Here is a 25,807-nt window from a genome sequence, read left to right as displayed (position 1 = left end):
AACGCCTGTTGAATATGGCCGTGTCAGTAAACATCGGCAAAAAAGCTTAATTCAATTGTTGCCGGCAGCACAGTTACAGTCACCAACGCTCTGGATAACATGAAAAACAGCCTAACCAGCTTTGTTAGGGGCAAGTAAAATGGTAAGAGTGAGGTGTTCTCTCATTTATGCCTGGAAGTAGCTAGCATGCTAGCTAACTTTGTCAGAACGCTCTCGGATCAACCCTACCCCTCGGCCAGAGCGTCCAGTGTGCGCTCTAAACACTCCGAGAGCGAAACACTCAGAATTTATGAATGGACAATCTGACAACGCTCTGAATTTAGGAACGCCCAGAGCGTACTCAGAGCGCTCTCTGGCACTATAGAGTGAATTTATGAACGCACACCTATAAGTCATAGCCATAAAGATCATACAATTCAAAACATAACGCTATGGTCATAAGCGATGTGTTACCATAGAGACACAGTTAAGATGACTACACACAATGAGTGATAAAATGAAAACGCTTAAACCACCATATGTTTTACTGAACGGATTTGTATTGCTTTTATGTTTTTTTTTCTCCTCAGGAACAGGTAAGCCATGACAGGATAATGCAAATGAAGAAAAAAACACAAGACCCTTCGTTACATCCTAAGTAATACATTCACACACTCATTAAGTCCCGTCTGTACACTGAACTCCTCCACACACCTCCACACAAAAAACACATTCCATTTCCATTGGTTAACACTGACTGACAACCGCGGGGTCATGTAGCTTGAAATGTTGAGGACTTTAAAAAATAAAAAAAACATACCGGCAAATAAAGAATAAATAAGGAGAATAAATAAATCATGTTACTTTTGAGAGGCCACGGAGGGCCACAGAGGGTCACAGAGGGCCACGGTTTGGACATCGGGGTGACTATAGCTAGACATAGTAGCTCAAATAAAAGAGATTGAAGAATGTAGACAACATTTTGCCTTCAACACTGATATTCACATGAAATGATATAAAAGTAATTGTTTGCATCTCTGCATCGTTGTATGGTTGTGGTATTCCATTGGTAAGTGCTTGGTATTTCTAAACGGGTTAACAATAGTCTCAACTCCATTCAGTTGCAATGGAGAGGACGAGAGAGAGAATAGGGAAGTTCATTATATAATGGTGGTGTTAGTGGTATGTGGTCTGCATATTACTGGCAACAGAAGGAACATTTTATGAATTAATTCGGCTAGCAACACAATTTCCTTGGGAAAAAGCCAAAACATGTAGACACCATAGAAGTTATGTGTTTGAATCTTTGGCAAATCATAATGTCGTTATGATGGGGTGCACATTGTTGTTTTACATATTGCATTAAGGTCGGCTTCTATAATATAAATGTCCTCATGCTTCCCTTATAAAAACATAATTTTTTTTTAAAGAACATTTCATATTTTCATAATATGGTAAATCCATATTCAAGAGCTGACCCTAAAACTGGCAACAACATTTGCCATGTAACTGATATTATTCGCTGTATTATGGCAGCGTTTAAGACAAACTTGAACATTATGTTGGTATACCACCCGGACGGTTTTGTCCATGCATTTTTCCTGTAAAAATCATATGCTTTCATCCCATACATGCCTAACCTCAATCTCTGAGAACGCGAAGAAGAAGAAACATGACGAGCTGTAGAACAAACATACATGTACTGAGTAATGTACACCATATATATCAAAAGCCTTTCAAAATCTCCCGACTTGAAATCATTAGCCAAAATAAGTATTTTTTTCTCAATCCTTAAGGTAATCTTCTTTATGTAGACTGTACAATATATGTATATATGAGTTATCATGGAGGAACAAAGCAACAAAAATAAATATTTTTTTTTAGCTATGTCACCTTTCAAAGTAGTATATCTATAACATTTTGATATCAATACATTTTCCTTAGCTTATGAAAGATGGTGGGTGGTTGTGTTTGAGAAGCAGGCATTTACACACAGTGTGACAACCTCTAGGTTTGTCTAAAGGTATGTAGATGCGATCTGGTGAGAGGATAAATTCCCTTTTGGTTAAAAATGAAAGACAACCTTGCTTGATACAGTGAAACCCTGCTGCAAGTTGGAACAAGAAAATAAAATAAATATCGCATCTCACCATCGAGTAACTACTTCAACAAAAGGCTGTCTACATGTTCTTTTTTCTTTTTAGGACTCTTTAGTAGAGTCCAAAAATMGTTTATAATATCATGCAGTCTCTAACAAGGCAAACAACCTCTGTTTTCTTGTCTTAGGGTTAAAGTCTTCATAGAACACAGCATAGAATGGCCGTTTTGGTGATGTTGAACGTAGCTTAGAGGGAGGGGGGTGCAGTTGGACTAAAACATGCAGGACAGTGCCTAGGGCCCAGGGCTCGGACCAGTCCCTGGCGTTTGTTTCCAGTGTGTTAAGTAGCAGTGTCTGTGAGCAGCCAGCAGGTGAGGATCAGTCTGAGTCAAGCAGGATTGAGTTCAAACGTGGATAATCGGCACCACCGTGTGGACAGGAGGAGTGACAGCAGTAGATTTACCAGCTACCTTTCCACAGGCCAGAGTAATCCATCTCCCACATCTGAAATCAATCAGTGCGCTCCAGGATCGACTGGTCAAGTCTGGACCTAACATTAGCAATGTGTTTTATGAGAAGGTTGATCTGCTCGGTGAAGTTGAGAACAGTTTATTTTTCTCGCTGTTGAGCCCTTTACAACATACAACAGGCCTGGGAAATGTCCACTCGAGGGTTCACAAATTACTTTAGTGGACCAAGCTTAAAGATCGAGCTAACATGCAAAATGTCTTCTTAAATATTCTTTAGTAAGAAGCCATTGAGGCAAACTATTTTTCTGAAGACAGAATAAAGTTCAAGAAGAAAGCATTCTTTCTGTTTTTGTCTGTTTCATTTCAARAGTCCCATTGTAAAAAAAGAACAAAAAAGAAAAGAAAACCTACAACGCCTTAAACTGACCATCTAATAATGACATACTTGTTCTGAGTGCTACCTTTGGTAAATCAATCCGAAAACCTGATAAATGTCAGTGTCCTTTTCTCCCACTGATACGTAGTTTAGCACGCAGCTTCTCCACTTGGACTTCCACAGTTACCCTGTGGAAGAAACCATCTTCCTCCACCAGCTCGAGCCACGTTATCACTGTCACCACTCCAGCCACAACTTCCTCTGACGCCATCTTGGATTACCTCCAAGTCCTTCAAACATAAAATCTCGCAGAAGAAAACAAAGAGAACAGAAGAAAATAATGAAACACAATCCAAAATTAAGAAAAAAAATGGAAGAACAAAAAAATGGCTGCCGGGGGTTGGTTGGTTTCATCGCCTCATGACTTTGGAGACGAAGTTGACGATGGCTGAAGCAGGCTGGTCGGGGTCCAACTCGGCAAACAGGTGGCTGACGTTGTCCGTTGTGCTTCCTTGTTTACGTGCCACGAAACCAAACAGTCTGAAGTTTCAAGAGAAATAAAAGCCTGGTTTGAATATGTAGGAGATGGTTCATGATTTTATGTAGTTATTTATAGGCCTATGTGGACCATGGGACTTATTTGTCCCATCTAGTTAATGACCTATTCTATGTATAATAGAGTGATTTGGGTTGTGAGACTTACTTTGCCGTTCCACCTCCTTCCTTGCTCCACCTGTGAAGACGAGATGTGACAAATTAATTTTGGAGGAACAATCAACAAATCTTSKCTATGTAGGCTACATTTGCACTATTTTCACTACTTTAGCACAGCAGAAAGATCTGGTCTCAAACACTTACTTCCTGTCCTGGGGGTCAATGTCACAGTAGGTGACAGTGTTGATTGGGTAGTGCCTTCGGAAGAAGACCCTAGGGCAGGAGAAAARTCAGAGTTAGTGTTGGAAATCTCAGAGTTTGTCACCAAGCTAGCTCAATTCAAGTAAAACAGTTTGACATACTAGTGTAGCACACAGAATCAATGATTGAATACCGACAGATTTCTATGGCTCTGACTGTGGGTGTAGGGTGCTCCTGTTTCCATGGTTACTACTCACTTCCTCTGGCTATCCGTGAGGGTGATGCCCTGGGACGACACTTTGAAGTGGACGGTTGTTGCCGCGGGCAACGGGTTGACGGCCACCGTTTCGCTGATTGCCTTGGCGACGGCCTGAGGACCGGTCAGAGACTCCATGTCCACAGAGCTGATGTAAAGAACATTGCATGCTGGGAGAGAACAAAACAAAATGGTGCATAATCAGTCAGTGTTGAAAATGAAGCAGTGAAGGAGTTCAACTCCCAACAATTAGTGCAATCATTTAAACATGTTGTGGATAAGTGTTGAAAAACAGATCGAGGCAACAGCTGGCTGCATATTAGTAGCTCCATATCTTCCCTTTCTTCTCCGATCAGAATGCTCACTCCATGCATTTGTCGGTAGGTAGTGCCATGCTATCTCTACCAAAGAGAAAAGAACACACGTCCAATCCAGAAGACAATGTTTCAAACCTCACAACAGCTGCCCTGCATAAGACCTAAAGAACAGCGTTATAGAACGCTGTTGGTTGTGACAACTCGTTTGAGTGACAACCATGACAAGCAAAGATGTGACTAAGGCAGGCATGGCATGGTAGTGAGAGGGAAGCTTCTGTGGTGACCATGCAGAGCTGAAATATCAGTCTGGGGAGTGTGGGGACAAGGGGGTTAATAATGCCAAAATAGAACCCAAAAACACAGTGCAGTATTTACCATGGGCCTCCTCGGGGACTTGTTGCTGTGCTACTGCAACATAACAGGGTATCCGAGCATGAGAGGAGAAACAAAACCGCTGTAGTACATGAAAACTATGTATTTGTGTAACTGCATGGTAACTACATAGGTACTACAGTAGTAAAAGTAAAACAGAATTTGGCCGATTGTTATTCATTGTTGTTATATGTATCTACTGTTGTAATAGAAGGCTTGGAATGGATTGATGATCAKATGAAAGAGAATGGGCTGAATAATGCAGGGTGCAGTTTGTCSTCACCTGCTCCTTGTTTCACCAGCTCGGCCACTGTGTCAGTGGGAGTGTCCAGCTCCAGGGCCTCCTCATTGGGATCTTTGCTGGGGATCATCAGCTTGCAGGGCAGGGCCAGAGGAGTTCATCGAGTGTTTTGGACACCGAGGGCAGACGAGCATCCTGCACAAGCAACATAATTAGCCAGTGTGTAAACTGTCACTTGCGGGAGAGCTACTGACCGATGTTCTCTGTTGGAGATAGTGCTGTTTGGAACTCACCAGAAGTGGAGGCGGTTCGTTGGGAAACAGCCCTCCATCAGTGACGGCACGCCTTTTGGGAGGCTCGTAGCGTCAATCAGGAATTAGTGGCGCGTCGACCACAGCTCGTCTTGTGAATTTGTCACCAACTGCCAAAATAACCAATAACAGAGAATAACGACATCTATTTAAGCAAGTTTCTTTTGCTGATTCGATAGCGTACTGTTTTTGCTTTAATTCATCATCTAAGGTCTTAAGGATGTGCGGTCTTCGGGGTTAGGTGATTGATCCGATAGCACCTGCGACTTAGATTCAAGATCTATCTTACACTTTCTTGTTGCGCTGGGGCGGTGGGAGAGTGGGCAGGCACCTTCATGGCCAAGCCGATAGGCCCCTACTGAAGGAGTGACTGTCCTGGATGACTGGAAGAGCCATGCTCCCTTTGTCGGTCTCAGCAAGATACTAGATGGCCTGTGCGTCGGGTGAGAATTGGTCCTAGGTGAAGTTGATACTCAGAAGAATTCTAGACGTGTTCAACTTGGACAAGCTGTGCACGTTCAGACCCTGAGGTGGTCTCGGTGACTGCTGGAGTCTGTCTACGATGAGTGAGTGACTTCGATGCGTCAAAGACAATAGAGACAAATAGGGGGGCCTATGATCGTCTGACGACTTCCTGCCCCAATCCAGAAATAGAGCAGTCTGGGATCTCGCCAGCTGCTACAAAGTTTCTTGCTCGTCGGCTATGGACTAATGAGTTACGTGGACGGCGTTCCACTCTGGCATAGATCTGTAAGGTAGATTGAAACGTAGTATCCCATTTAAAGAACATGAGGGCAGCAGACTTAGTCTTATAGAATCTAATTTAGGATTGTACCCCCGCCGCTCCTCATCCCGTAGCTCCGGAGACTTTGGGAACGAGCAAACGTCGAGGTATTTAGTGCGGGTTGTTGCAGAGAGTGGACCAGCATCTGGGCGTGCTAGCCCTCTCATGGGTAAGGCTTTACGGGTTACCAGTAGATTCTGATGCGTGGTCGTCTTCCCACTATCACTCATCCCAAATCAGACAGCCCACCCCAGTTGGCATCCGTTCGTCCACACTGGTGGCATCATCTCGGGCGCTCGCCTCTTCTCTGGAAGCAGTCGCTCTGGGCGCGTATACATGGGAAAGGAGGGATGTGGGGTGGTCGCGCCCCTTGCTGTCATTCGGCGGCCGTGTGTGGCCACTGGCATAGTGGGTGGCGCAGCCCAATTCAAGAGGCTGACGGAGGGACGGCGGTGGTTCTGGAGCCTCTTGCGGGGATCACAGGGCTGCCGGGGACTTGTACCCTATTTCCATTGGGCGGTGTGGGGTGACGAGGCAGACCCGGGCTGGCCTGGTTGGCCAGGCGGCGCTGGAGGGCGGGGCTTGGTGGGGTGTTGGTGGCCACCGTGCGGTGGAGTGTGTTGGGGCTTCCGGGGACGGTGTGGAGGGGGCCCACGACGCTGACCTGGGATCCCTCAGGGGAGTGGGGGCCGTAGSACGGAACGGGGGTGTGCTGGGCGCTCTCCAAGGGGTGGGAGTGGAAGCCGGAGTCAGCCTGGAGCCGAATGGAGGAAGTCATCCTCATGCTGCAGAGAGAGAGAAACACTGAGCTGTAACCTAGGACTATCTTTATTCCTCTTATTTCAAGACTTTCCCCTGGGTTATCCAAACTCTGTGCCCCAGGAACAGTACAGTACTCACCCGTCTGGGCTGTGGATGGGACTACTGGAAGATATAGGATCATTAAAGGGGCGTCCACCATAACCACGGCMGTCTGTAGTGAAAACACACACACATATATTATTATTACACTGTTATTGGCAGGCTAAACAGGGAGTCAAAGRGATGCTGTTATGAGGGGGGCCGACAGATGAAACCTGGCGAGGTCATTCCCAAAACKGTGAAAAAAGAAAAGAAACATCCTGAGGGAGACTCAAAGTGGGATTAACACAGATGCAAAGTTGAGAGGTGGAGGCATTAAACAGGCCCACTCAACAGGTTAACAACCAAATATAGATGTGATACCTAACCTTCTGTAACCTTACCTCACACCTTAACAAATTCCTTACTTTAACCTGAACTTTTTCTTCACGTTTCAGAAACTTTGGGACGCATTGGGCACCCAATGAAATTCGAGAAGAGGCAGGACTTAACCACTGATAGCCAATCAAAACAGAATGTTTGCGGTTGCAGCCTGTATAGTGGGACTGTGTTATTCCTCTAGAAGCAAACAACAGAAGGTAGAGCAAAACCGAGACGCCATAACAAGATCCTCCGCTCAAAACGAGGGGTTTTCAAACATGGCCGAACACAAAGGATTATGGGTACTCTGTGTGACGGGGATGAGAGGTTGATGCCACGTGTTGCCATAGAAACGCCCTTACCTTGCTCCTCATCGCTTACAGATTCACAGTCTGACAGAACAGAAAGAAGAAGTAGAAGAAGAAAACAGTCGGTGATTGAGGGAGAGGTAAGAAAAAGAGGAGGAGGAACCGTTGAAAGAGAAGCAAGAGACCAACGTTTGCAGGTGTGTAGAAGCAATTGGGGGACTAAGAAAACCTAGATGGGAAAAGGTTGTGTGTGTGTCTTTGTGTTCTGACCTGATCCACAATGGATTGTTTTGTGTGTTGTGTGTGTGTGTGTGTAATTGATTGTGTGTGCGTTGTGTTTGTGTGTGTGTGTGTGTGTGTATCTGACCTGATCCACCATGGAGAATGTCTGCTGGATGGTGGGGCTTCAGTCCTAAAGCAGAGAGAGGGGTTTTGGCCAAGCCTGGAGGAGAACGGGCTAGAGAGAGCGAGAAAAACAGAGAGGGAGTGAGAGAGCGAGATAAACAGAGAGAGAGTGAGAGAGAAACAGAGCGAGAGAGAGAGTGAGAGAAACAGAGATAGAGCGAGAGAAACAGAGAGAAAACAGAAGAGAGAGTGAGAGAGCGAGATAAACAGAGAGAGAGAGAGAGAGAGAAACAGAGAGAAAGCGAGAGAACAGAGCGAGAGAGAGAGTGAGAGAAACAGAGATAGAGCGAGAGAAACAGAGCGAGAGTGCGAGAGCGAGAGAAACAGAGCGAGAGCGAGAGAGAGTGCGAGAGAACAGAGCGAGAGCGAGCGAGAGAGAGCGAGAAACAGAGCGAGAGAGAGAGCAGAGAAACAGAGAGAGGGCGAGAGAACAGAGAGGGAGGCGAGAGAAAACAGAGCGAGAGCGAGAGAAACAGAGAAGAGAGAGCGAGAGGAAACAGAGCGAGAGAGAAGAGCGAGAGAACAGAGCGAGAGAGAGCGAGAGAAACAGAGCGAGAGAAACAGAGCGAGAGCGAGAGGAAACAGAGCGAGAGCGAGAGAAACAGAGCGAGAGCGAGCGAGAGTGTGAGAGAAACAGAGAGAGAGAGCGAGAGAAACAGAGAAGAGCGAGAGAAAGAGAGAGAGAGAGAGCGACAGAGAGAGAGAAACAGAGCGAGAGCGAAGAGCGAGAGAGAGGGAGCGAGAGAGCGAGAGAAACAGAGCGAGAGAGCGAGAGCGAGGGAGAGCGAGAGAACTGTAAGTGTTAAGCCTACAGAAGATCTGAGCTGCTTCATACAGAATACATAGTGTCAGATCCAAACAACCAACAAACTACAACAACAGGACAACCAGGATGGTGAATGGAGACACAGTACAACATGCCCTGGCCATGCAAGAGTTGGGACACGGCATGCAGAAAGCAGACCAACACAGAACAGTTCACTGAGGGACTGGTGACACGGAGAGGGAACCAATGGCATCCTGAACAGTACATCTAGTAACTACATAGTAGTACTGTATATCCAAGGAGACAGACACAATGACTACATGCCAGGATTGGGGTCCAATCCATTTTTTTATTCAGTCAATTCATGAAGTGAATTGAAATTCCATCAGTTTGCCAGCGGTGGAAAAGAGTTTGGCTAGGGTTGGCRTGGTGGACTGGACATTGAGCAGTAATCTGAAAATCCATGCATCCTCAACTTACCAAAGAATCCCACATCAATTCTTTGTCTGTCTGTTTCAAAGATAGTGCCTCCAGAGAGGGCAGACAGGGACCAGAGCAGGGGTAGTGGGGCAGGGCAAAGGGGGTAGATGGAGGGGGGTATCTGGGGGCTCAAAGCGGGTCCTTACTTCAACTACAGTGTGGCGGTGACCACTGCAGGAATAGGGAGCCCTAACCCTGGTTGGTCCCAAATAAGTCCAAAAGTCCAAAAGCAGTCTGTCTATTGAAATGATCATGTGTCAAGCATTAAGATAAATACAGATAGATACAGTATTTATCTCTATGGTATCTCTATGGTGCCAAGAAGCAATCTACTGTCTAACCTGACATGATTTATAGGTCATAGGTGAAGTGTTGAAACTACAATACATTATTATCTTCTATCTATTCCTGTGTGGCTCAGTTGGTTGAGCATGTAGCTTGCCAGGGTTGTGKGTTCGACTCCCACAGAGGAACAGTATGAAAAAGTTAAAAGATTTATCACTACTGTAAGTCGCTCTGGATAAGTGTGCCTGCTAAATKATTAAAATGTCATTTTTCATTTTTATTCCCAGTCTCTCTCATMATTTCTTTCACAGAGGGAATTAGTATTAGTTTACCATTGAATAATCTCTACAAGAGAAAGAAAGGTGTTATTGAATTAATTTAGGAAACCCACCACCACCGATTAGTCTCAATCWAAACACCAACAATTGAACATTTCAGTAACAGCAGTGACTTTCTCTGGCCCTGTCCAAATAATGTTAGAACGCATCGTTCCTCCCTTATAAGAAGGCAGTAAAGAAGGAAGCATCTTTAAAGCATTGGAACTGGGCCCCCTTCTACAACCACTTATTGTGCATCACTTTAGGCTGCAACTGCAAGTATGAAAGATACTACATACTTAACGTTTATTGCAGTCGTATAATTATGATTGACTAACTGTGGCAATGGAGTAAGGTCTACTGGCGCCCTCTGTCTGCAGGGAGGTGAACTTACACATGTTGAAGTAAGGGGTCTGAGGTGAGACAGGGAAGGCAGGGGTCAGGGGGTGGGCCTCACCACCACTGCTGAACATAGGACTGACAGCAGCCCGACCGTCAGCATCATCATCCTCATACGCCTCGCGGTAGCTGTGCATGGGGCCCTGGAAGGAGGGGACACAGTACACACGCAACACACACACACACACACAACACACGACATAACACACGCCCACCCACAGACACAGAAGGAGCCAGAAAATACACCCGGACAAGGACAATACACACATAGAGGTAATGCAAACAGGCACAGACAGAAAATAACACACAGATACAAATACGGGATAGCGACACATTACAAACCCACACACACCAACACAAAGTCCACATCACACACACACACACACACACACACACACACACACACACACACACACACACACACACACACACACACACACACACACACACACACACACACACACACACACACACACACACACACAGACATGCGATTACTCTCACAGTGAAACAATGAACTATTCAATGAATGGAAGAACATTTAAGCTGATAAAGACTAGAGAGAGAGAGCTTGCTGCCTGTGGCTGGATAGGGGTATGTACTCTACCTCTCTGGGTCTTCCTCCAGGGTTGAGGATGTGGAAGTCTGACGAGTGGACAGGGGAACGCACCGGCGCCCCCGTGTGGGCTGGAGGGTCCTCATTGCCACTCTGGTAGTGCCCCTCGCTAGTGGTCCGACGGCGGACGGTCTCCTGAGCCTCCTCCGCGTCATCCACCGGGAACGCATCCCTGGAACGCCAACAACAGCGTCAGGAATTCCCAAAGGCTTTCCTTCAGTTTCAGGAATGTATTTAGGAAGAACGATAACTTTAGGGTGGATCTAAAATGTGGATCTTGGAATTAAGTTTCAGAGCGTATCTACACTGTACATTCCAGGTTTCATACATCATTCCAACCTTAAAATAAGTGATTTGCTTATTTTAAAAGCATGTTGTCACGAAGAGAGAGAGAGAGAGAGAGAGAAGAGAGAGAGAGAGAGAGAGAGAAGAGAGAGAGAGAGAGAGAGAGGAGAGAGAGAGAGAGAGAGAGAGAGAGAGAGAGAGAGAGAGAAGAGAGAGAGAGAGAGAGAGAGAGAGAGAGAGAGAGAGGACAAACCAGAGAAAGAATAAGAGCGATGGCGGTCAGATTGTGGCGTAGTGGAAATGCTTTCGTTGATGCCCTGAATACGAGCGTTGTACTCTGCTCACAGTGGGGGTGGTGGATAGGAGGCAGAGGAGGAGGTGGAGGAGGAGGAGGAGGTAGAGAAGGAGGAGGAAGGAGGTGCAGAGGCAGATGCAATGGCGTGAAGGGTGGTCCAACAGAGCAGAGGAATGGATGGACAGAACAAGAGACAGAAACAGAAAAAGACAGAGAGAAAAAAATAAATAAAGGAAAAGTTTTATTCTGTGAAGTCATTAAACAAACAGAATAAAGATGGAAGTTAAAATGAGATGAGAGAAATTAGAGCAGGGATAGAACCAAAATGTGCACTTTCTGGAATCCCCCAGAACCAGATTGAGAAACACTGCTTCACCATACATCAGTGTTATGTCATSTTTCATGTTCTGTGTGGACCCTGGGAAGACTAGCTACTGCTTTCACAACAGCTAATGGGGATCCTAATAAAATACCAGACACCAAATCAACATCCGCYGTAGAAKGACAAAGGCAACTACCAAATAAGCCCACTTGGTGGCATCTGTGAGAACCATACCATACGCTTCCATATGTGGCGGGARGTGAATGTGGAAAATGCATGGTAGCTGAGAACTCAACCAGCATGTCTATTCTTACCACCTTATATCTCATCTCCATGGTGTCCAACTCTCCCCTTGCTGTAGGACACAGCTCAGAGCTCACCGTAGCTTTTCAGACTATATCTGTCCTGCACAACGAAGATGTTCTATCTAGCTAGCTCAATGCCATGATGATTCCACCTATTACCAAGGTCAGACAAAGCTGGGGACATGAAACAGTAGCTTCTATTTCCAATATAGAATTAGATGTATTAGAGTACATGTAAACAGTGCACATCACTGAATAAGCCAGTGGTGATAGAATGCCGTTGATATACTGCATTAGACTGTGACTGTGCTTCTTATAGTTCACAGCATGTTCTGGGACAAAGTGTTCATTGTGAATCTGCAGCGGTGCCTGTAAGGTTGACAGTCAAAACAAGGTCCTTTGTAACTGTCCCTGCTAACGAATGTTTGGTAACAGTTATAAGGTGTTATGATGCAGTAGTGGCAGGTAGCCTAGTGGTTAGAGCGGTGGGACACCTGTCTCTTATACACATCTAGATGTGTATAAGAGACAGGGATGTGCGGTTTGGTAGCATCCTGGTGAGGGCAAGTGGCCGCACGGTGAACACACACACGCACGCACGCACGCACGCACGCACGCACGCACGCACGCACGCACGCACACATCCAGGCCTGTCTCTTATACACATCTAGATGTGTATAAGAGACAGGGATGTGCGGTTTGGTAGCATCCTGGTGAGGGCAAGTGGCCGCACGGTGAACACACACACGCACGCACGCACGCACGCACGCACGCACGCACGCACGCACGCACACACACCTCTACATCTAAAAAATAGCCTTCTCTTTCAACAGCTGCTTAGAGGAACATGTGATATCTGGTCACCGGGAGCAGCTTCTGATCATCAGCACAGCAGGGTGTTAGTTGGTGAGGGGTTCCACAGTGACACATGGAGAGGAGCTCTGACCACAGCTATTTACGAGGCCATGTCAACAACGCTACAGTAGCAGAATGAGAGAGAGGGGGAGAGAGAGAGGAGAGAGAAAGAGAAGAGAGGGAGAAAGCTACCCTTGCTTACCCACCAGAACACACTGTTCCTTATTTTTGTAGGCAACTTCTAGTGCTCCTGATATTGCCCACAAAATACTTCCCAGTCCAGAACAGTTCGACTGATAACCTACTTCAAGCCAAGTCCAAGTCCTGAATCAACTCCTATGAAAGCTTTTCTTACCTGGAGCTAGATTTCTTCTTCTCCTCCTTCCTTTCTGTGTTTTCTTTCCTTTAGTTAGATTAAATAGAGTAGCCCTTTGCCATCACACTTGGTTTGGTTGAGATGAAGGGGAGAAATCCTTCACTAGGCTATGATTCAAATGATACTGAGTTGGCATAGCCTTCCCCTCCCTCTCTCATTGGTTGGGAGGAGACAGAGATGTGCCACCCTTCACCTATCGATGTTGGGATTGGGTGAGTTGGGGTGGAGCTAGTCCATTCCCTGGGGCGTTGAACTATGAGWTGGGAGCTGTGAGCTGGTCCAGTGGAATCTGTCAGTTCCTTCCTGGCATTGGGAGTTTCCTAAAACTACAACACCCACGCAGCTAACCACCCTGCAGCCCTGGCCTGGACCCACTCCTACACAGTGACATCACTCACCTCACACTGGGGTTTCCCTGGGCCTCTCTCTCTCTCTAGTAATCTATCTCTATATCTCTCACTCAACAAACACGCACACGTATGCATGCAGGCACGCACGCAGGCACGCACGCACACGGAGAGACAGATCTCTGTTCTGTTAGGAGAGGCAATCTCTGTTTCTGTTAGGAGGGGCAATCTCTGTTCTGTTAGGAGGGGCAGATCTCTGTTCTGTTAGGAGGGGCAGATCTCTGTTCTGTTAGGAGAGGCGAGATCTCTGTTCTGTTAGGGAAGGGCAGATCTCTGTTCTGTTAGGAGAGGCAGATCTCTGTTCTGTTAGGAGAGGCAGATCTCTGTTCTGTTAGGAGAGGCAGATCTCTGTTCTGTTAGAGAGGCAGATTCTCTGTTCTGTTAGGAGAGGCAGATCTCTGTTCTGTTAGGAGAGGCAGATCTCTGTTCTGTTAGGAGGGCAGATCTCTGTTCTGTTAGGAGAGGCAGATCTCTGTTCTGTTAGGGAGGCAATCTCTGTTCTGTTAGGAGAGACAGATCTCTGTTCTGTTAGGAGAGCAGATCTCTGTTCTGTTAGGAGGGGCAGATCTCTGTTCTGTTAGGAGAGGCAGGATCTCTGTTCTGTTAGGAGGGGCAGATCTCTGTTCTTTTAGGAGAGGCAGATCTCTGTTCTGTTTAGGGAGAGGCAGATCTCTGTAGAGTTTAGTAGAGGCAGATCTCTGTAGAGTTTAGTAGAGGCAGATCTCTGTAGAGTTTAGTAGAGGCAGATCTCTGTTCTTCTGTTGTCTCCTCCCTCAGCAGAGTGTGAGAAACCGGCTAGGTTTCCTCTGCCTGTGTCCCTCTTCACAGGAATCACAACCCTTCTCAACAGGCTAGATTTATACTGTACCAGTATTTTTTTATTTAACCTTTATTTAACTAGGCAAGTCAGTTAAGAAAAAAATCMTATTTACAATGACGGCCTACCCCGGCCAAACCCTAACCCAGACGAAGCTGGACCAATTGTGCACCGCCCTATGGGACTCCCAAWCACGGCCYGTTGTGATACAGCCTGGAATTGAACCAGGGTRTGTAGTGACGCCTCTAGCACTGAGACACAGTGCCTTCGACCGCTGCACCACTCAGGAACCCTGGAAGTATCTTTGTGCAGGTGGTGAATGAGATTGCATCGCATGCAGTTTCTTTTCTTCAACAGTGTACCTCACTGATCTAGATTTTTAGGGGTTGGTTGTGGAAATTTAGCTCGCTAGTGTTTTTGCCACCAAATAAATGTTTTGGAATTTATGCAAATGTTTCTGTCTAGCACCAGTCATTATGCTAGAATTTGCCTTATTGATTTGCCTTAATGACATCTCTGGTACTTTTGAGACTGACTGGGTTCCAACCTGGGTCTCCTGTGCACCACAACATTGTGTTAGCCCACTGAGCTGAAGCCACTAYACTACTGAAGGATGCTGGGAGGTCTTCAAGTTGAGACAGTTATGGTCATTGGAACGGCTTTTAAAGCAGATCACTTTTGGAGCGTTTATGGCCAGACCCAATCTCTGGATGGCGGGTTTCTAAAGCGCTCTCAAAACAACCATGTTTTGCTATGTTTGTCCTTGGACGATACTTGCAGCCCGGTCTCAAAACAACCATGTTTTGCTATGTTTGTCCTTGGACGATACTTGCAGCCCGGTCTCAAACAACCATGTTTTGCTATGTTTGTCCTTGGACGATACTTGCAGCCCGGTCTCAAAACAATGTTTTGCTATGTTTGTCCTTGGCACGATACTTGCAGGCCCGGTCTCAAAACAACCATTTTTTGCTATGTTTGTCCTTGGACGATACTTGCAGGCCGGTCTCAAACAACCATGTTTTGCTTGTTTGTCCTTGGACGATACTTGCAAGCCCGGTCTCAAAACAACCATGTTTGCTATGTTTGTCTTGACGATACTTGCAGCCCGGTCTCAAAACAACCATGTTTTGCTATGTTTGTCCTTGGACGATACTTGCAGCCGGTCTAACAACCATGTTTTGCTACGTTTGTCCTTGGACGATACTTGCAGCCCGGTCTCAAAAACAACCATGTTTTGCTATGTTTGTCCTTGGACGATACTTGCAGCCGCGGTCTCAAAGGTGCAATTACCTTTCTGAAATACACCTTGTGGAAGCAAACAGCTATATCACCTAGCATTACTTAGCTGGTGTGGAAGGTCAGCAATAAGCCACTGAAGGAGTGCAAACATCTGTTGAAGTGGCTGTCATCCCAACCACTTGTCGGACCCCTCTCTCTCTCTCACACCTTCTGTTCCTCTCTAGGCACAACCCACGCCAGATACAGGAAGTCATGCAGGCTTGTTGTTTCTATGGATGTGTCACAAATGGCACCCTATTCCCTATATAGTGCACTACTTTTGACCAGGGCCTATGGGATGCAGCCTGTGTCACATGCCAGCTAGTGTTCAGCCTGGCCCTACGTAGAAAAGTCGGAAAACAAAATGTGTCTAATAATAGCTCAGTTTTCTCCCCATGTGATCACAATTAGATTATGTGGAATGTAGATGGTTTTTTGTCGTATGACGCCCCTGAAAAAATAAGATGCCTCATTCTGTACCATTGGAGTTTAACTCTGACTTCAAAACAGGGCTTCAGTGTAACCCTGACTTTAAAACAGGGCCTTCAGTGTACCTGACTTCAAACAGGCTTTCGGTGTAACCCTGACTTCAAAAACAGGGCTTTCGGTGTAACCCTGACTTCAAACAGGGCCTTTGGTGTACCCTGACTTCAAAACAGGGCTTCGGTGTAACCCTGACTTCAAAACAGGGCCTTTGGTGTAACCCTGACTTCAAACAGGCTTGGTGTAACCCTGACTTCAAAACAGGGCTTCGGTGTAACCTGACTTCAACAGGGCTTTCGGTGTGGTCTTAAGCCCTGACACCAGGCCACGTTAGGCCCTCTGTCTATGCTCCTACTATCTGTCTCTTTGTCCTTGAAATTCCGACCCCCTTTAAGAATAATAAAAATAAAACAGGGCCTTCACCATCCAAGTTCAGCATTCACCATGGTTGAATCTCTTCACCGTACCTCTACCTGCTGCACCGGCTCCTCCAGAGGCTCCTCTAGACCAGCCCAAATTAATGGCCTTCTCCTTTAACCCAGTTGGCACTCTTCAAGTTCACTTATTTTTGGCTTTTTTAGTTGCCCCATTGATCACTTCATTGCTGGCAAATGAAAATGTATCAGGAGGGAGAGAGCAACTGTCTTTGTGAAACCACTTAAGACATCGTCCCTCATCGTCCATCTTAACTTGTTTTCTCTGCTGGGTCTTTGACTCAAGCTGTCAGACTAATGGGGACTAGAGAATGGCCTGTGGTTTGAGGGAAAGGTCCTAGCTAAGTAGGTTCATGGAAAAGAGCAACCGAGAAAACGGAAGCATTAATGAGGCTGAAGCGAGGCTGAACACCTAGTCGGGCCGGAATAACATGGTGATGGTCTGAGTCGGTTGTTGTGTCTCCATTGGTCGCTCGCAGGGGTGTTGCTTTGGCTATTTGATGGCTGGGGAAATCAGGTGGCTGCTGGCAGTTATTGGTGCAGAAAGGCTTGGAATGAACAGAGACACATGGTGTCTGAGACAGTGTTGTTTTGATTTTGTGTGTGTGCATGCGGCAGAAACAACTGACAAAAGGGATCATTAGAGAGAATCACAGTTACTGCGGGAAAACCAAAGGAGCTATTGAGAAAGAGAGAGCTAGCATCACACGGAAGATAAAAGGAGAGAATATACAAGGGGGAGAGGGGGAGGGGTTGTGTGTGTGCAAGAGAGAGCAAATGCTCACCAGGGTAGTGGAGAGAGGGAGGGACTCGTGCTCTCCAGCACGCTGTCTCTCGTTCCCTCTCCCTCCTCCTCTCCAGTGTGTGTGTGGAGAGCTCAGTTGTTGGTCGTACCAGGGCTAGTCCTGTCACGCAGCAGCAGCAGCCACGTCACCGCCAGGCAGCCGTCACAAGGTATGCATTTCCTCTCCTCTCTCAGAGCAAACTAACACGGCCTTTCTGTCAAGAAACAAAGACAGAGCGGTGGGTGGACGGAGGTTGAAGCTTAGCGGAAGCTTTGTGTTGTCTTGGATTGATAAGTCAGTGGGTGTGTTCCTCTGCTTTCTTTGTTTGCAGTTTGTATGCCACATACCGAGAATTGTAGTTCCACTAGTAATGRAATTATTATTTTGCTACTGAACATGGGGAGTTGAGTTGTTCCACTGTATCTGCTTGTTTGTTGATGACTGTGTGGACACTGACTGCCTTCAGATCACAAACTTGGAAGAGTGCTCAGCTAGCCTAGGCATGCTAGTATGTGTACCCTGCTAGCATCTGAAGCTAACAGAGATACTGTCCTGTCATCTGGATAGCACAGCTATGCGCTAACAATGTTATCAGTGTTATCTTGTAGCAACGTTAGCATCACTCTGTTCAGTCCATTTCCTTTGTATGCTGTTGGGGAAATGCTGAATGGGGATGGCTGGGCTGAGAACTGATTGCCAAGAAGTTGTGGATTAATCATAGACTGAGCTTCCCTGTGGCTTGTTTACTAGCGAGGGTCATGGAAGCAAGGTAGAAACAGAGAGAGTATTATACCTTACAGAACTAMCTATAAGACGAGATACTCCCAGGTACAAAGTATGTGGACCCATGCTTGTCGAACATCTTATTCCAAAGTCATGGGCGTTAATATGGAGTTGTTCCCCCCTTTGCTGCTACAACAGCCTCCACTCTTCTGGGAAGCCTTTCCACTAGATGTTGGAATATTGCTGCAAGGACTTGCTTCCGTTCAGCCAAGAGCATTAGTGAGTTCTGGCGCTGATGTTGAGCGATTAGGTCTGGTTCGCAGTCGGCGGTCCAATTCATCCCAAAGTTGTTCGATGGGGTTGAGTTCAGGGCTCTGTGCAGGCCAGTCAAATTCATTCACACGATCTCGACAAACCATTTCTGTATGGACCTCGCTTTGTGTACGGGGGCATTGTCATGCTGAAGTAGGAAAGGGCCATCCCCAAACTGTTGCCACACAGAATCGTCTAGAATGTCATTGTATGCTGTAGTGTTAAGATGTCCCTTCACTGGTACTAAGGGGCCTGAACCATGAGAAACAGCCCCAGACCATTATTCCTCCTCCACCAAACTTAACAATTAGCACTATGCATTGGGGCAGGTAGCGTTCTCCTGGCATCCGCCAAACCCAGATTAGTCCGTCGGACTGCCAGATGGCGAAGCGTGATTCATCACTCCAGAGAACGGGTTTCCACTGCTCCAGCGAGCTTTACACCACTCCAGCCGACATTTGGCATTGCACATGGTGATCTTAGGCTTGTGTTCAGCTGCTTTGCTATGGAACCTATTTCATGAAGCTCCCGACAAACAGTTATTTTGCTGACGTTGCTTCCAGAGGCAGTTTGGAACTTGGTAGTGAGTGTTGCAACTGAGGACAGACTATTTTTACTCGCTTTGCGTTTCAGCACTCAGCGGTCCCATTCTGTGAGCTTGTGTGGCCTACCACTTCGAGGCTGAGCTGTTGTTGCTCCTAGACGTTTCCACCTTTACAATAACAGAATTTACAGTTTATTAGGGCAGCTCTAGCAGGGCAGACATTTGACGAACTGACTTGTTGGAAAGATGGCATCCTATGGCGATGCCACGTTGAAAGTCACTGAGCTCTTCAGTATTCTATTTTTTATTTAACCTTTATTTAACTAGGCAAGTCAGTTAAGAACAAATTTTTTTTATAGTGACGGCCTACCAATGATGGCCTACCAAAATGCAAAAGGCCTCTGGGATTAAAATAAATAAATAAATACAATATAAATATAGGACAAAACACACATCACAACAAGAGAGACAGCACTACATAAAGAGAGACCTAAGACAACAACATAGCAAGGCAGCAACACATGACAACACAGTGTGGTAGCAACACAACATAAACAACAACATGGTAGCAGCACAACACATGGTACAGACATTATTGGGCACAAAGGGCAAGAAGGTAGAGAAAACAATACATACACAATGCAGCCACAACAGTATGGGCATTCTACTGCCAATGTTTGTCTATGGAGATTGCATGGCTGTGTGCTCGATTTTAGACACCTATCAGCAACGGCTGATCGGCTGAAATAGCCGAATCCACTAATTTGAAGGGGTGTCCACATACTTTCCAGAACTATCTAGAAGACTATTTACTCTGTGTCAATCAGTTACTTTATAAGGAGTTTATCACCATGAGGAAGTAGTTTTGGGGTCTCCGTTACTCACGAATGCCGTTCATTAGTGCTATCCCAGCAATGGCTGCTGCCAAGACCCAACCGGGAGGGAATTTTGGCTGTGGCTCAGCAGAGACATTGGTTACCTCCAAAATGTCACCCTATTCCCAATATAGTGCCCCTCTTTTGACCGGTATCTATAGGCACTATGTAGGAATAGGGTGTCATTTAGGATGCTACCATTGAACAGTCTGGGTCTGAGTGTGTGTAATCAGATTGCTAGCATTAGGCCGGTTGCACTGTGTACATTGATTGGGAGCGTGAGGTGATTGGTCAAATGACTCTTCTTCTCTGAGAGTAGGGAGTCTCTGGATTGGGTGACAGCACTGGCAGCGCTTTTACTGACCAGTAGGGTTGTAACGGTGACCTGGCAGAGCTCTTGCTGACCAGTAGGGTTGTAACGGTGACCTGGCAGAGCTCTTGCTGACCAGTAGGGTTGTAACGGTGACCGGCAGAGCTCTTGCTGACCAGTAGGGTTGTAACGGTGACCTGGCAGAGCTCTTGCTGACCAGTAGGGTTGTAACGGTGACCTGGCAGAGCTCTTGCTGACCAGTAGGGTTGTAACGGTGACCTGGCAGAGCTCTTGCTGACCAGTAGGGTTGTAATGGTGACCATATAACTGCGGTAGTAAACACAGACCCAAGATAGGGTTATGAAACCATTTTAAAGTCCTACAAAACCAACTAATGTCAAGAGGAAACGTGTACTCTGCTGAAGCTGGATGGGTCGTACTGTAACTGAAAGTCTATATAGCAGTTTAGGACTTTATATTGATTCCTATCTTGTGTTGACTCTGCAAAGCCACAACTGCTTCGTCTATAAGCACTCCTCTACATTCAACTAAAGGGCGTACTGTGTGCATGACAGAAACAGGTGGTGAGATGGGGTTTTGGTGTGAGGTTTCCTGTCTGATGTTTCCAGTTACTTCAGGCCTTTTGTTGTGAGAGTTAACAATCAACCCAATCATCAGAAAGAAACGAGAACCAAGGGGATAGAATCAGGAAGCCTTTGACAGATATCAAGCCATTATCTCAGTTTGTATTAGATATGAGCTTGAATGCAAGAGCAGAGGAAGCTCAACAGTCCAGAGGTGATAACCTGTCAGTGTCCACAACGTCGTAGACACCTTAATCCAGGCCTTGTTCTGTTGTTCACATCCCCTCTGTCATCCCCTCTGTCATCCCCCTGTCATTCCCTCTGTCATCCATGGCTGTTCATCCTCTCTTCAAACTCTCCAGTTCTTCCTCCCTCATATCTCTCTTATCGCTACAGCCCCTCCCATCACCCTCTACCCCCTGTCATTGAGCCTCTCCCTCCGGACCCCCAGCACCGGACCCCCAGCATCGGACCCCCAGCAGAGCTGAAACTTTAGTCTACTCTGGGTCTGAGACGGTCCACCTGAGAGGTTGTTCTCCCTCTTTGAGGTCCTGCCATAGGCCAGGAAATGGCGAYGCTGTCTCACTAGGTGGCGGATTAGGGTGAAGTTGCCCCTAGATGCTGATCTTGGGTCAGTTTTCCATTTCCCACACTCTTAGTTAATGTTAGGATTGAGGAGGTGGAAGCTGATCCAAGATCTGTACCTAGYGGGAACTTCACCTCAGAGCCTCACCAGGCACCRTATGGCGGCGGGTGTTGATCTGAAGACACCACCCTCCGCTCGTCCCTCATAAAAGATGGAACACCGGAGGAGGAACTGACCCCTGTCGCACAGGGAGGGATATTCTATACATTGTCCTCTTGGTCTCCCCTTCCACCTCCCCCAGAGCCTGGGTCGTGACTCGTGTTCATCATACACCATACGGAAGAAAACATACTGAAACAGGGAGGGATTACCTGAACTTCTCCAATAAGAAATGTTCCTTTTCGTTTCCTGTTGCAAACTGTTTTCAAGCATTTTCCGCTGCCTGCCCTAATAAACACAACCCTGGACAAGAGGCCTGACATCTTTAGGTTCATTTCYGATATAAGAAAAGAGACGTTTGTGGTTTGTTAGCTGGCGTGTACTAGATTAGCCTGGTTTTCCTGGAGCTACTGTGTCTGTTTGTGGGTTTCCTGCTCCACCATGTTGGGCTGACTTCCCTTCCTCCACCGCCTTGTCCCAGTTGCTCTGAGGTCAATGATAACATCCCTCTGTCTGCAATCTGATAAACACTGTTCCAAGCTAGGAATACATCCCAGATAAGTGTCCTCACTATTTGGCCATGCTAGTAAGTACAGTCCCTAACAGTAACTCATAACTCCTGTCCTTGGTAGCATTGGCCATTTAGTGATTGACACCCACAGCCCGTGAAACACGGATAACACCTCTCGGCCGAGGCACCATGAACTAAATCTGTCACCCTGGGAAGCAGGTCGATGATGCATCACCTCCTCCGCAGGGCGGTTTCAGGCACGACGTCCCCAATTTCCACTTTGCCAGCCTCCCTCCCTGTTGGCTATAGGCCTTAATATCCAGTTCATCTCTGTCTCCCTCCTCAGAGTAGACGGTGTGYAGCTCTCTGCTCGCRCTCCACGGCTTGTCCCCTGTGTGATCGCTCTCCTCTGGGTTATCAGACGTGTGGAGTGAGATTGTTGCTGACACCTCACCACACACCATCAGTTCTCTCTTACGGCCATGAGCCGTCCCAGGATGCATCTGAAATGGCACCCTGTTCCCTAGAGCCCCATGGCCCCTGGCCATAAGTAGTGCACTACGTGAGGAATAGGGTGCGATTAGAGATGAAGTACTAGTCCCATTCAGTCATGCCAACACGTATCTCTCTCTTCATGGCCTTGCCTGGACTTCCTGCTCTAGGCCTGCCCCACAGTCAGGAAGCTCTTCTTGAAGGTTTTACGGTGAGCTCCCACTTCTGGACTTTCTCACTGAGAGATTATTCACATTCAACAGGAGTTCAATGAGTCAGCGGCTTGTCGAGACATTTCAAGTCAACTTTTATTTAACTTTTTTTATTCCTCACCTCTGTGTTGAGACGTTGAAATGTGATTTTGATAATACAGTGCCATGTCCAGTCAAAGTCAAACAGATTTTTTTTTACTTTGTGCGTTGTGTTTTGTCAATTGTGTTTGTTGACTGGTGCTTGGCTCTGGTGGTGGTGTGGACAGTATCTTGGCTGGCGTGCTGGGTGTCGGTGACTCTGAGGCCTCCTATGTGTGTTGAGTGCTTTTATTTATGGGCTGTCGTGCTTTTCTACACCGGCTGTAAATCAGGAGAGCAGCCCTTCCTCCTGCTCAGTGGCCAAGCCAGCCTGAGTCAGACCTCAAGCTCCTCTCCCAGGTCCCCCCTCCTCTCCCCAGGCTCCAGCCTCCTCTCCCCAGGCTCCAGCCCTCCTCTCCCAGGCTCTATCTGTAGTTTCCATGAAGAGAAAACGTCCCTTACATTAATGCTTGCTCTTCCACTGGTTTCTCATCTCGCTAGAAAGTGGTTGTGTGCGCACAAGGGTAGAGCGATCATTGGATAGTGGATGCACTTCAGTATCTCCAAACCTTTCTAAATCACTATTATCTGGTTTAGCGTTAGCCTTGACTATATTGACCTCTAACTTTAGAGGTCAGCTTAGCCTTTTAGATGTTCCCTCGCCTTCTAGGCTGAAACAATCCTCCTCGCTTTTGTACCTGCTGACTTAAATGTTTAGTCTGGTCCTGGTGGTGTTGACCAGGCTTGATGTAAATGGTTAGTCTGGTGGTGCTGACCATGCTTGATGTAAATGGTTAGTTTGTAAAATGTTATCTGGTGGTGCGACATGTTGATTAAATGGTTGTCGGTGTGCTGACCAGGCTTGATGTAAATGGTTAGTCTGTGGTGCTGACCAGGCTTGATGTAAATGGTTAGTCTGGTGTGCTGACTAGGCTTGATGTAAATGTTTAGTCTGGCTGACTAGTTATGATAATGGTTGTCTGTGTGTGACCAGTTTTAGTTGTTGCTAACTAGGCTTTGATGTAAATGTTATTCTGTTGCTGTTACCAGGCTTGATTAAATGTTTAGGTCTGGTGTGTCTGACTAGGCTTGATGTAAATGTTTAGTCTGGTGGTGCTGACTAGCTTGATGTAAATGGTTAGTCTGGTGGTGCTGACCAGGCTTGATGTAAATGTTAGTCTGGTGTGCTGACTAGGCTTGATGTAAATGGTTAGTTGGTTGCTGACAGGCTTGATGTAAATGTTAGTCTGTGGTGGCTGACCAGGCTTGATGTAAATGGTTAGTTCTGTGGTGCTGACAGGCTTGATGTAAATGGTTAGTCTGGTGGTGCTGACCAGGCTTGATGTAAATGTTTAGTCTTTTTGGTGCTGACCAGGCTCCAATGCCTCTCGCTGCTACTGCGGCGCCAGAGTGTTGACTTTGCAGTCGTGTGGATCGCTGACCCGTGTGGATCCATTTGTCTAATGTTTGACGGAGAAGCTTCTTGAGTGTTTTTTCACGAGGTGACCGCGGCAGTCTGGAAAGCACATGAACCTGCTGAGGAGGGTTTTGACTAGCGTTTAACTAGCGACCACAGCCACAGTCTGTCTGCTTTGTTTGGCATTTCTGAGGTCGTTACCACAGCTCTAAATGTCCTGTTAGACCACATACACAGGATACAGAATGGCCTGGGAGTGTTCAGGAGCCGTATGTATCAAGCTTCTTACAGTAGAAGAGCTGATCCAGGATCAGGTGCCTCCTGTCTACTGAGCGCAAACTTGAACGTTGTGAAACTTCTATGCAACTTCCGGCGCACGTTTACTGTGAACACTGAGGCTGTTCCCTCTTTATAGTTACAGTTCTAACAGTGACAATATAGGCTACTGTGGCTATTTGGTCATAATGTAGACCTACCAGAGTGACCTACCATCAAAACAATGGAGAAATATGCATCCCATTAAATGTTTTTATGGAATTAGATGTTCTATCGTTCAGCCTAAAGTAGCAGCCATATGATGTTTCAATGTAGCCCTACATTCCATGAGACTTTTGAATAACATATAGGCTTGACATTAACCTGTTTATCCACTTGTCCTTCAGACAAGGAGGTGACTGAAAATGTTGATGTTTATCAAGAAACCACTTTACAAATTAAAATATATTTATATTCCCATACCATTATTACAAATTATACTACCTTTTGCCTATTGGCTACTTAGCTTATTCAAGACCATCTCAAAACACTTCCCCTTTTAACACATAAAAAACAGTCCAGTTCAAACTGAGTGGCACAGATCCATATATGGCTATTTGCATATAGGCCTACTGCAGCTCTGATTGGTTATTATTGGCACAGGTCTGTGTAGAGTAAGTGCCTGAGCCATACTGCAATAGAATCCTACTACAATGCGCTCTCCCTACAACTAAATCTCTTGCACAGTTCATTTTGCATGRTTAGTCTTGCATCGTTTTTTTTGTTTTCGGTATATTACATTGAAAGTGACTAATTGCGTTGATCACATTTCCCACAYTATAGAAACTGTCACGTTCTGACCTTAGTTCCTTTTTATGTCTTRATTTTAGTTTGGTCAGGGCATTCTATGTTGTTTTTCTATGTTTTGTTCTGTATGGTATATTTCTATGTGTTTGGCCTAGTATGGTTCTAAATCAGAGGTGGGTGATTGTTTCCTGTTTCCTGTGTTAGTGTTTGCACCATACGGGACTGTTTCGGTTGTTTGTTTGTACTTTTGTTATTTTGTTCAGTGTTCTGTTGATTTATTAAATATCTCATTATGGACACTTACCACGCTGCACATTGGTCCGATCCTTGCTACTCCTCCTCAGAKGAAGAGGAAATCCGTTACAGAAACGTTGACAGTGTTAACTAAAGGGGAATATAATAAGATGCCATTGGGGAAGGAGGTTTGTTACTCTGATGGGGTGT

The 25,807-nt window shown here is 46.2% G+C and overlaps 2 protein-coding genes across 4 annotated transcripts; both read right to left on the bottom strand.

The window, feature by feature from the left end:
• Positions 1-3,003: 3,003 nt before the first annotated feature.
• Positions 3,004-5,160, bottom strand: LOC112074133 (tensin-1-like). Of its 3 annotated transcripts, none has more exons than XM_024141365.2 (6): positions 5,007-5,127; positions 4,727-4,759; positions 4,036-4,204; positions 3,782-3,850; positions 3,627-3,656; positions 3,004-3,463 (listed from the first exon to the last, which is right to left on the bottom strand). In XM_024141365.2, exons 1-6 carry the CDS (start codon positions 5,092-5,094, stop codon positions 3,334-3,336), a joined length of 519 nt encoding a protein of 172 aa, XP_023997133.1. In that variant the 5' UTR covers positions 5,095-5,127; the 3' UTR covers positions 3,004-3,333. The 3 variants fall into 3 exon arrangements, with proteins under 3 accessions (XP_023997133.1, XP_070296500.1, XP_070296501.1); XM_070440399.1 differs by having other exon boundaries at positions 4,727-4,756; XM_070440400.1 differs by lacking the exon at positions 4,727-4,759 and having other exon boundaries at positions 5,007-5,160.
• A 1,326-nt stretch (positions 5,161-6,486) lies between these two features.
• On the bottom strand, positions 6,487-11,190 carry LOC112074136 (tensin-1-like). The gene is made up of 6 exons (XM_024141368.2): positions 10,848-11,190; positions 10,236-10,383; positions 7,956-8,045; positions 7,643-7,672; positions 6,960-7,032; positions 6,487-6,844 (listed from the first exon to the last, which is right to left on the bottom strand). Exons 2-6 carry the CDS (start codon positions 10,375-10,377, stop codon positions 6,487-6,489), a joined length of 693 nt encoding a protein of 230 aa, XP_023997136.1. The 5' UTR covers positions 10,378-10,383; positions 10,848-11,190.
• Between the last annotated feature and the right edge of the window lie 14,617 nt (positions 11,191-25,807).

This window comes from Salvelinus sp. IW2-2015, unplaced genomic scaffold (assembly GCF_002910315.2).
Source record: "Salvelinus sp. IW2-2015 unplaced genomic scaffold, ASM291031v2 Un_scaffold2508, whole genome shotgun sequence".
NCBI classification, from domain to species: domain Eukaryota; kingdom Metazoa; phylum Chordata; class Actinopteri; order Salmoniformes; family Salmonidae; genus Salvelinus; species Salvelinus sp. IW2-2015.
The sequence above is the reverse complement of the archived record's forward strand: the minus strand, read 5'-3'. Positions and strand labels throughout refer to the sequence as shown.

Excerpts from the sequence above, each read along its gene's own strand:
- LOC112074133 (XM_024141365.2), bottom strand. The coding sequence starts at position 5,094 with ATGATCCCCAGCAAAGATCCCAATGAGGAGGCCCTGGAGCTGGACACT. Across the intron at positions 3,851-4,035 it reads CTCACGGATAGCCAGAGGAA|GGTCTTCTTCCGAAGGCACT; the intron begins GTGAGTAGTAAC and ends CTCCTGCCCTAG. Across the intron at positions 3,464-3,626 it reads GAAGGAGGTGGAACGGCAAA|ACTGTTTGGTTTCGTGGCAC; the intron begins GTAAGTCTCACA and ends TTGAAACTTCAG.